Here is a 12,294-nt window from a genome sequence, read left to right on the forward strand (position 1 = left end):
CATCCTAAAGTAAGACCTGTTATTCTATCAACTGTCTCAGTTTATACAAGAGAAATTTTTAGTACTGTTTATATGTTCCCCCAATATATTTGGCCTTGTCCAGATTTATTGCATTAACAGGTTGAGAGGTACATGCAAATAAACTGCTTTATAGAATTAGGCATAGCCAAACCTCTCAACTGTCCCCGAATTTGGCTCAAAATATTGGTCTTCCCCTAATAATCCCACCGCAAAATAGCAATTTTGGAAGAAAACATGGAGGGTTTACAATTAAGAAATAACTGTAATAATCAGAGTTATAGATTATGTTTATTTCAGAAATGCATATAGATTCTTTTTGCCAGCTGCTCATGTTAGCAGTACTAATATTAAAAAACAGTGTCCCTTCTTTGACAGGTTCCCAGCTGTATTCTGTGGCTGTTTTATATTTTTGCATCACATATTTCTGGTCCATTTTTCATAAAATTGTGTTTTTTTTTTTTTTTTTTTTTTTTTTTTGCAGATTAGTGGTAAATCATTAAAGTCTGAAGTTAGAAAATAATGACAGACATTTGAGTTTTAGATTTCATATCCTTCATAAAATGCATACTAATGCAAGACCTACTATTCTATTATCTTTAAGTTTATAAGTGCAATATTTAAAAATTGTCCTTATTTTTGGACCTTTGTCCCACTTCTATGTATGGCTTTGTCCAGATTTCATGCTCTAAATGTCAGGGCCATCACAGTCAGCCAAAGACATTTCAAATTGTGACATACTTGTTGCACCCCACTCCCCCATGTAGTGACTCTCTAAATGTGTCCAAGCAAGGCAAGGATGAGTTATGCAGTGCAAATGTGCAGGGTATCCCCCCCATCCAAGGTAGACACAAGTACTGCAGTGGCTTTTCATCTGTTCTTGATTTTGCAGAATGGTCTGGTTTCTGTCATATTTTTGTACTGTTGATTTATGCTTATTACTCAAAGTGCCTGTTGCTCTGTGTTTAAGTAGCAATGCTTTAATGACCATCAGTTAAGCTTGTCTGAGATCATAACATGCAAGTAAGCTTTAATAAGCATACTGTTAAAGAACTGCCAACATTGAAACCCTTTCTGTTGTTGCCATGCAGAGAATACTTAACTAGATAATGTATAAGAGTTTGGTATTGAAATGCATATGACAGTATTTGTAATAAAGGACAGGATTACATTATTTTAAGAAGCTCATTACACTTGTTGGGAGACTTCCAGTGATCTCTGAGGGCTTTACCCATAAACTAAACAGAATGCCACTCATGTGTGATCCATAACCTGTACAGTAATCCTTTAAGCAATGTATCTTGAGCTTGTTTCTTGTTTGCTTTTCATTTTTTACTTTGATCATGTTTTCCCCATGAAACAAGTAGATAGTTGTCAGGCAGCAGGTCATTTTTGGATAAGAAACATTTTTACAAGTAGGGGTATCACAGAATTTGCTACTTTCAGCATGTTACTTGGTACTTTAATAAAGCTGAATATAAATTATAATTAGAACTGCAGTGCAAGGAGAAGTGGTTTGAGTTGGCTGCTTGTTTTTCTTATACTTGATTTTGACTGGCATTCCAGTAATATATTTAAAAAGTAATTTATTTTTTCATGCCTCACAATCTTTTTGTTTCCATCTAGATATTAGGTAAGCTGTCATGCAGCCAATGCATTGAAATATTTGTATTCTTTTACACTTCATTTGTCTTGATTGGACTCTCATGAGGGTTCGGCACCAAAGGCAGCATATTTAAAGTTATTTTTTGCGGTTTTGAGCATAGCTCCTCCCGTTTCTAGTTGGCTACATCCCTTCCCATTGACCCCACCCATTCAGCTGTCTCCTGCAGCCCCCCTTTGATTTTAAGTCACCAGCCGCCACTGGGTATAAATTAACTTTAAAGTCAGTGATGACGAATAGTAAAGGTACTTCATACACACACAGCATTATATAAAGTGGGATGTAGCATGTCTGAATATTTACAGTGAATACTACTGAAAAAAATTATCAGCAAGTTTGTTGTAATGAAATGTGCCAGAAATGTGTCAGTACAAAGATAAATAGTTGTGATAACATTCAAAAAATAAGATCTGTTCAAAAGCATCAAAGACAGTGAGAGTGACTACTGTTTCTTGATGACTCTTGCATTTGGACTAGTAGAGTGAATGTATTAATTCATAAATGGGGATGTGGAAATTGTCCAGAGTTCTGTTTTGCAGTTTTGTGCTTCAGTATCTTCTAATGCTTGCTCCAGTGACCATTTTTCTTCATTATGTGCCCTTTCACCCCATGCAGGTGATGTCATCATACCACTATCATCAAATGCAGCCTTCAGCATGTCTTGGGGTTACCATATGTACATGCTATGCTAGCCACACAAAGCTTTATTCGATTATTTTTATTATCAGCAAATACTGGTATTGCTATTCATTTGGATACATTTCCTGGTAAACACTAGCATTTTCTTATATTTAAAGTTTTACACAAATGTAAAACTGCAGTGCATCCACTCTCTCTCTCCTCACTCTCTCACTGTTTCTGTGCCCATTACACATTCCTTGTCATCCATAACAGAAAATATAACTGCCCCTCATAAGTATCACATGGGGCCTCCACTAGAAATGACAAAAAGAGTAAAAAAAATCAGTAAGCTAACTAAAGGAATAACTAATTAACTCTCAGATTTGCCCTTTATAACATTATTGAATCTTAACATAGGATGGATGAATTTAAAATGGTTGTTTTTCTATGACTCTGCAAGGAATAAAGATTCACCAAGCTATTAAGGCTATTTTTTTTTTTGTTCTTAATGCAAAAGTCACCATCTGGGGCAGCCACGGTGGTGCAGCGGTTAGGGTTGCCACCTCACAGCAAGAGGTTCTCCATATTGATCCTCGGCTGGGGTGCCTTCTGTGCAGAGTCTGCATGTCCTCCCTGTGGTTGCATGGGTTTCCTCCTACATCCCAAAGAGATGCAGTAGGTGGATTGGACACTCTAAACTGGCCCTCGGTATGAGTGCGTACATGTGTGTGCCTTCTGTGGAAGGTTGGGCGCTGGTGTGGCAACTTGGCACCATAAAACTCCACTGCCAATCATGAGCAGACAGGTGATCCGCTGTGGTGACCCCTAATTGGGAAAAGCTGAAAGAAGAAGAATGCAAAAGTCACCATCTGCACCTGTCTCCCATATAATTACATGCACCTGATATACTTATTTCCACTTATTTTTCACAACACGGTTATGAATTTTAAAAAACATATTACAAGGAAGTTAACTCATTGATTTATTTTTCCTCCATTTTACCAACACATGATTAAACTGTTTCAGGATGTGAGAGAGCTGAGCCTATCCTGGCCCTCAACAGGAGTAAGGTAGAGAACATAATGCCTGATCCAGATGGAGCACTGCTTATCAGGGATTGTACTGATTCACACGTGGCATACTTGGCACACACACCTATGTATGACCAAGAGGATTGACAGGTCAGCTACAGCATGTCTTTAAGATGTAGGAGGAAACTGGAGCAGCAGTAGAAATGAACATAGACATAGGTAGGAAATGCTGACTTCTCACCAAGGGCACTCTTCTCTTCTTATTCTCTTCAGAATACATCAATTATAAATTGCACATTTTGACTTCTAAACTTTTAATCTGTAAACGTTGATAATGTCCCTTAAACAATAAGAAAATGAATATAGAGCCTTTAATCATCTTACCTGCCCATAAGGCTACTATCACTGGTCCCAGCACTGTCATGCACTTCCACAAAACTGAAACAGTCCCTCTGAGATTCCAAGCCAAACACATGAACTGTGAGCTCAATGACATGATCTTTCGGCACAGAGATATACCATGAACACACCTATGAAAAGAAAGAAAGAATACACCACGTTTTTTACAGGGCTGCATACCCTTTAATAGGGATTCAACTCTACTTGGGGAGAAAAAAAAGGAAAGAGTACACATTGCCAGCAGTACACTTGAAGATGCATAAATTAGAAGTCTATGTTTAAAACTAAATCACCAGCAACTGTGAATACAGCATTCTTTTAAATATATATATTGGCCTAATGGTTAAGGTGTATATATATATATATATATATAGGGTATATATATATATATATATAATTGGCTATATATATATATATATATAGTTAGCTTAGTACTAACCTATGATTCATTCTGCAAGTGATTTAACATGAATAGAAAAAATATGTTTTGCATGGAGCACAGTGGAAGAAAAAGGACAGAAAGCTAATATTGATTAAATAAGTTAATGTTTGCAGATCTTGAGATCATTATAGTACTACAAATAATCAGAAACAGGCATGGAAAATACAACTTCTGTAGAATCTGAACCTGTCAGTATACAGAACAGAAAAAGAAAATCAAAGACAATGTCTCAATAGATACCAGTCTCAGCTGATTCAAACAATAAAGTCCAACTTTGTCACTCCTTTTAAGGTGGAAAGCATTCTGTGCAACTGCTCTCGAATCCAAATAGTGTCCAGAGCTATAAAAAAGTTTTATGGTAGTCTAACACAATACTTCATAAGAATATTTAGTTGGAGGTCAGCTCTGTTTACTTATGCAGATTCCTGAAAAGCCTACAAAACTGGAGAAGATAAATGTAGCTTATTGCATCTGAAAATAATGCCTTATGCTTACCTGTTGGTGTGAATAATTTGGGGTGATAAGTAGTCCTTCTGTGCTATTCAGATGTTCTACACAGTCTAAGAATAAAAATAAAGAGCAAAATGATTGAACAGCAGTTAGCAAAATGTGCAAAAATACTGTATGCTTGTCTACCTGTCTTTGTCATACTATATATTATTATAGTATGTCTTTCAACAGATGTCATTTTTTTTAATATCAGTATTTCTCAGGTTCTAAATGGCCACATTTCTGCATTGCCTTTAGCTAAAGGTACCCTGGAGGTCTCTGCACAGCAGGATGTAAGCACACACCAAAGATATTTTGCTTTTCACAAAAACAGAAATCTGCTATGGTGTCAGACTGGAGGCTTAATGTAGCCATACACAGAAGTGCTGTCATTACGAAAAGGTAGAAAATGGGGGCGTGATACTGGACCAGAATGCAACATATACGCATGATGTGTAGCATTATAAAGGATGGGTACCTAGAATCAAAGAGATACAAAGAGCCAGCTAATACAATTCCTATGTTGGTTGAGGGTGTCCACATGTTCCAAGATATGCATGATAGCCTTCACTACTCTCTGTGAATATGTTTGCTGCACAGCACAAGGAGAAATGCAGTGTTTTTTGCCTAGTAGCAATGATCTCATCCCACAATATGGACACATCCACAGTGACAGTAAGGTCCTATGTGGATAGCTACATGTGGTAGTACCATGCAGTGTATGTTACCAACGCTCATCAGTGTTGCCTAGTCTTAGGTCAATATAGTACAGACCTTTCCGTTTGCCTTGCTATCTCACTCTAACTCTATGAAGACTACACATCTGTTCCTTCCCTAATATCAGTCTTTGTAGAGTATTCATATGCAGCAACCTGGATACAAAGTCAGGATAATGGGTCTCTGAAAAGAGTAATTATTATACAATATGTCAGAAACATTGGCAATAATAATAATGGGTGTCCCAGACACACTTTTTTCCAGATGAAACAACAGAGTACTGTAGCCTCCTCTTTCCTCATCAGTTTTATAAATGCATTCCAAACCTTAAATAACTCAAAAATGTAAGTTCCCTAGGCAGAATATGTTTATGGGAAGTGGGTTTGGGAAGGAGGGGTTACAATCCCCCACAGTACTTGTCATGTCAAAGAAGAGAAGTGTGCTGTCATTGTTATCTATTGACCTTGTAATTAATGCTGGAAATCAGTTGTTCAACAATAACTCTTGTGCTTCATCTTTTACAAATCTTGCCTTTAATTTAAGTCAGTTTTGGCATGTCAGAGAACTACCAACAATCTGTCAACACCAGAGTGTCCTATTAACTGCATTTTTTGGTTGATTCTTAAGTTGTAACTGCACCATGTTTCATGCAGCTTGTTTGAGAACATGCTATATAAAGCTGCCATCCTCTGTATCATAAACCATATGGTTCTGGTGACAGGCAGCAGCCAATGGTGAAATTATGGTAGCAAAGAGCTTTATATATCACCAGTAAGGTACGCACATCAAACTGAGCTCAGATAAGAAATTAAAGTGAATTAAGTTTGTAGAGCAGGAAGACAAAATTAATCCAATGGATATAGATTACTTGGGCTGCAGAAACATTTTGACTGCATACAGGGCCAGCACCAAAGCTTAGGGAGTTGAAATTAAGGATAATATTAGGGAGAGGCATGGAAAAACTATTATAGGCTAGAGAACAGATGCCACTGGTCCAGAGGAAGATGTTCCTTGTATGACATGAAACTTGTGAGACTCCTCATTGGTCAGTGGCGTGATATGCTGTGCTAGGAACTTTCACATCAAACATCATGGATTATTTCTGAGACAGGGCAAGCCTATCTGAACGTTGGGGCAGCTGTTATTTAAAAGAAATACATATTAAGACTCCAGAAGTTCTTGGATGGCATCATAACTTGATGAAATGGTAAAATATATAGCTGATGCTAAGAAGTATAAAGAAATGTACTTTGGTAAGATATACAGAATAGAAACAATTTTTTGTTGTGGGTTTTTGACAGTAAAGATGTGATGTCATGGTGTGATAACATCAAAATTGAGCTGCTCTGAAATTTGTTGTGCAAATATGAATCGAGTCTTGAGCTATGCAAGCGGTTTAAATGTTTAAACACTTAATATATGTGTGCATGTGTGTGTGTGTGTGTGTGTGTGTGTCATAAGGAGATAATAGGCCATCCATGGCTGTTGTGAGGCCCAGTATTGTAGGATAAGGGCTTTTCTGTCCTTGAAAGGCCCATTTTTGTTGCATGTTTTTCTAATTTTAAGGGGTGCCATTTGCCTGTTTTATATATATATATATATATATATATATATATATATATATATATATATTTTTTTTTTTTTTTTTTTTTTAAAGCCCTTATTTTACAAACTGAATGTAAACACATATTGTTGAGGCCAACACCAATGACAAATTTGCTTCACATCTGTTTAAATTTTGGATATGCAAGACCTTTCAAGTGCCTACAACTAAGTGTAAAATGTCTTCTGGCAGGGGAACCTCTGTTAATTGAGGTGAAACTTTTGTAGGCCTTCAGAATAAAGACTGAAAGGCCCTGCTAAGTTGGTTATTACCAGTCAACAAAGCAAACAATGAATATGAACCATATAATTACATTTTCATAGTACTGAGTAAGAAGGCACTTCTGCCACTTATTTCCTCAGCAAATTGAGTATCACATGGATTTGTTTTAGATCCACTTCGGTCTTCTGTTTTAATTCACTTTGTTTTTTTTTTTTTTTTCCAAAATCACCATGTACAATGCTGGTTTACCCAGATAACCCTGCCGTGTATAGAACAGACATCTCTCCTGAGAAGTCTTTATTATTTTATCCAACCGTATCATAAGATTTCTAACCAGGTTTCAGAAAACAGTACAAAATTCTATCTCTGATCTGATAAGAGCTTTATAAATGAGGACAGCTATCTGTGTGGCAGGGTTGTTGATCCTCACAGAGGATCAGCTGGGCAGTTCCATACGATTTGTTGATGGCAGTGGCTATATGGGTATCAAATTAAAAAAGTCTCCAAGATTTGTACTATTTGATTAACTTTTGATTGTTGCCCATCAATGGTATATAAAGCTGTTGTGTGGGGATGCTAAATACTAGACTGTTGCATTTTTTGTCATTGAAGACAAGGTACTTCCTATTTCACCATTCATGTGTAATGTTGAGTACCACTGAAGAGAAGTGGTGTTAGTTTGGTTGAGGACAATACCCAATTTTGCAGACAGCTGTATATCTGGTGAGCCAGACATTGGAGTCCGTTCTAACATCTGAAAAAAAATGTGTGGTTCCAGAGCAATGCCTTGAGGGCTTTCCATTAGTGACATTGGATAGTGACGATAGCATTCCTCCTTTTTTAAATTGTATAGGACCTGTAGACCCAAGTTATTATAACTCAATTTCCCTACAGATCCCTATGTTTGTGTTTGGAATCATGTTCATGGTGAGCCAGACATTGGAGTCTGTTCTAAAATCTGAAAAAAAATGTGTGGTTCCAGAGCAATGCCTTGAGGGCTTTCCATTAGTGACATTGGATAGTGACTATAGCATTCCTCCTTTTTTAACTTGTATAGGACCTGTAGACCCAAGTTATTATAAATCAATTTCCCTACAGATCCCTATGTTTGTGTTTGGTATCATCATCAAAGTATATATTGTTGAATATTTTAACTAGCTTGATGTAAGGTGTTGTGGTCACAGTATCAAAGATGTTTGCCAGGTTTAGCATACGAAATTTACATACATCTTTGTTAGTTCATTGAGAAGAAGATATCCTGTGTCTGTTTAAGTTATTTGAAGATTGCCTCCAGTACTTTGCATAATATGTTTGTGAGGCTGATCATTTCACAAGTATTCTGGTCTTAGATGATGCTTTGTGAGTTAGGACTTCAATAACCTCTTTTATATTATTAGAGTTTTAACGTTCAATGTAAATGATTGATAAGGGAGTTAAACACGTTATTTTTGATTACACAAAATAGATTCCCTTGCAGTTCATCCATTCCCATGAAATGGATACTTTGACACTGCTAAGGCTGTAAGCAACCATTTAGGATTCAATTTCAGATTGGATCATAATGCAGAAAGTGTTTTCCTTTGTAGCTCAAAATTTGATTCACATCTGTTATGGCACATTAGCTATATCAATTGCCTCTTTTCTGGGATTAACAATTTTGTCATAACACACAACAATCACATTATTTTCCTTCATTATGTGGATGTAGATGTAAACTTTACTTTTGCTACCTGTCCTGATGACAGTTTTACCAGAAATGAAGATTCACTAATTTTTTAAGGTTTTATCGAGTTCTCTGTGGATGGAGTTGACTTTATCTTTGTTCAGCTGGGCTGTGCGAAACATAAATTGTTTGTCTATTTTAGTTTATTTCCTCATCAAATATATAACAAAAAAAGAACAAAAAGAAAGATTAAGTAGCATACTAAAATATATATATAAAAAGCTTACTAAACAAAGTTCAGTCAAACAACAATACATGAAAGTGACCCAAAATATGTCAACCTTTAGTAATCTCTTAACACGTCCAAGTTGTTTATGAATACAGATACATCTTAGCTCATGTCAGTTGAGTACGTTTTCCAAAATTTAAAAATAATTGTGAGGGTGGTAGCTGCAGCTATCTGCAACTATCCTACAATTTAACTACACATTGTTAGGTAATTCAACTGTATCTTTGTTAAGACCCAAAAACCAGGACACACAATCTGGAAAGTCAAGTGAGCTGGCTTGTTTAGCCCAAAAGACTGCATGGCATACCTTATGCCATACATGGGCCACAGAGGGATTCTCCCAAATCATATGAAAATAATTAGACTTAACTTCATCACATCTGCAGCACTGAGCTGTTTGTGATAAAGCCATTTAGGGATATTTTCAGGTATTAAGCAAATCACATAGAGTGATGAAAGAGAATAATGCATACCAACATGATAGCAACCTTTAATAACTGCTTGTCATTCCTTATTGTTCATCTGTTTATGAATCCAGCCCACCCAAATCCTTTGATATTCCTCCACTTTGGTACCCAGCAAATTATTATGAAACTAATTCACCAATTTTCTAGACCACCTGGATCCCAGAGCTGGTAGAACTACTTGTCAGTCGGATGCTTGATTCGGAAATAAAGAGCCTCCTAGTAAGAAGAAAACCAGGCATGTCTTGGATTATTCCTGGCCCTAATAACTTGCCAGACTGCTGAGGCTTTTGCATAGGCATCAACACTACTTACATTTGTTTTGCAAGTTCAACTTTGTTTGTTGCAGAATTTTCCACAATACTTACGCCTGATGTAGATAAATTTCTAAATTATTAAAGTTTTGCAGAGAGCCACAAATGACTCAATAACAGGTTGTGAGGAGGGATCTAATAGATTGTACCAGATAAATGGCACAAGATGATTTTTCAGCGCATCATTGTTGCCACGTTTTATAATTTTATTAGATTTGATGAATAAATAGAATGTCACAGCAGCACTGCAAAACAGGGTGTAGAGATGTTTAGGTTAGCACAGCTATTAGGGATATTTCTAAGGATGATAGCCAACATGTGTTTACTCCCTTTCAGTAATTTAACATCCGCCTAACACTATTAATAAACCTGAAGTAAGGCACACATGGAGCTCAGCAAAACGGACAACTGCTTTAATGAACAAGCACGAAAACAATCCACAGCAAGCTAAATCACAGCAGCACAGCACAGCAAACAAACTGCAAAGCACAAGCAACAGCACAACCCTATCAATACTTATTATGTTTGTATCATACATATACATTTCACAAGATTTGTCTTTTGAGAAAGAGGCTTTAATATGAATTATATTAGAGGTATTGACTTAATGTTCATAATTAATTGATTTTATTATGAGTATCTTTTTAAATCACTTTAATGAGATTCTATTTCTTAATTGAATAATTGTTTCTTTTATAAAAGGTGTTGATTTGTTGTCTTGAGTTTGTCTGAAGAAGTTGGAGCATTGGCTTCGGCGAAAGCACTAACAATTAAACGGTGTGGAGTACCTACAGTCTGCTTGCCTTGTATTATTTTTACCAGTTTGTCTACATTTTCGAGTTTACTATTAATACTTATGAACCCTAGTAGTTATTGTACTTAGTTGCTGAGTTTATCAAAGAAGCATTCATATTGTAGAGGTGATACAAAAAGGGGTGCAATAATATGCCACAAAATTATTGCATTGTGTATTATAACCTAGGTGTGTAATACTTTATAAGTACAATTTGTTTCGATAACGCTGCTTGTAAAAGTCTGAGTTATAGGTTGATAGGCAAGTACTAGGCTAAATGCCTTTGTGAGCCATTTTAAACCTAGTCAATTTCCCTCAAAGGTGAGACTCAAATCCTGTGTTTGGGAAGTATACAACTTAACCATTATGCCAGCCCCCAATCCCATTCTTATTTATGACAATAGATAAACTACCGCCTTGTCATTATGAAAGAATAGAATGGAAAGAATTATAACTATTTGTGGAATGCAGGAAGATTTTTAAACCACATATCCACAATGGCATATACAATAACACCCTCAAAGGCACTGAAATCCTGTAGGCAGCTTAGATTTGTATTTAGACTACAGGTATAAACAAGTCGTGACTTCACCTTATTCTTATCTCTGAAGTGTAACTTGGGATGGGCCCAAAACATCTCTTCTCATACAGAAAAGCACTGAATCTAACTGGAAATCACCATGATTTAAGTCACTTATTGAAGCCTGTAAACTTTTCCACATACTTAGATGCATTATTTGGTGAAGGAAGGATTTATTTCAGTGACTATAAATGGTAATCCAGCCTAGGTAACATCCACAAGGTCATCATATCCCTCTGCATTGTTTGAAGAGAAGGAAAGCCCAGTGTCATTGATTGTAACATGCACAAAGTCAGAATCACTATGAGAACCTTGGATGTTCTTAATGGCCTCAGAAGCATCCATAACTGCATAGTGGCAGCACACTGTCATTCTCTACTTATTCTGTTTTGTGAGTGCATTGTTGGTGTATTTAATCTTACAGATACCCGTTGCAGAGGTCTTTCCAGTATTTTCCTGATGCTGTTTTCCTTTTTAAAGGAAAGCTACACTATAAAACTGATAATATATATATATATATATATATATATATATATATATATATTTATCATATTTTGATGTTATGTGCCCTACTACTGGATTATGATGACTTAATTGTATTTTATTACATTTTATGTACTTACACCCAAAAATGTCAATGATAGAGATGTGATTTTGTGTTTTCAGTCTCTCTGTCTCCTTGCTAGAATGGAGTTTGGGTTTCTGTAAATTTGCATGGATTAAAAATTAAAAACGAGCTTTATTTTTTCCCAACGTCTAGTTAAAATGCTAGTACTCTGAGTCCCTGTCTTTTCATGTGGTATAACTGAATTACTTTGTTCTGTGCTTTCATTGAGCTTGTAAAAGCCTTTCTTGATCAATTTATATATTTTTTCTTTATTTATTTGCCTTTGTTTACTGGGAAAGTCTGAATGGATAACATCCATTTTAAGTGGAGGCCGGGGGTAGAAAAACTCCATTTGCTTACAGTGCATTATTTCCACACA

At 36.1% G+C, this 12,294-nt stretch overlaps 1 protein-coding gene across 6 annotated transcripts in view; it reads right to left on the minus strand.

Moving 5' to 3' along the window:
* LOC122809540 (membrane frizzled-related protein) overlaps positions 1-12,294 on the minus strand; it is a 438,477-nt gene that overhangs the window by 246,070 nt on the left and 180,113 nt on the right. For all 6 annotated transcript variants that reach the window (XM_044081119.1, XM_044081117.1, XM_044081118.1 and 3 more), the window contains 2 exons: positions 4,670-4,734; positions 3,718-3,863 (listed from right to left, as the gene is read on the minus strand). In XM_044081119.1, coding sequence (XP_043937054.1) covers positions 3,718-3,863; positions 4,670-4,734 — 211 coding nt within the window. The remainder of the gene's footprint in view (positions 1-3,717; positions 3,864-4,669; positions 4,735-12,294) is intronic.

The sequence above is a fragment of the Protopterus annectens genome, chromosome 8.part0, assembly GCF_019279795.1.
Source record: "Protopterus annectens isolate FY-2018-M chromosome 8.part0, PAN1.0, whole genome shotgun sequence".
In the NCBI taxonomy this organism is placed as follows: domain Eukaryota; kingdom Metazoa; phylum Chordata; order Ceratodontiformes; family Protopteridae; genus Protopterus; species Protopterus annectens.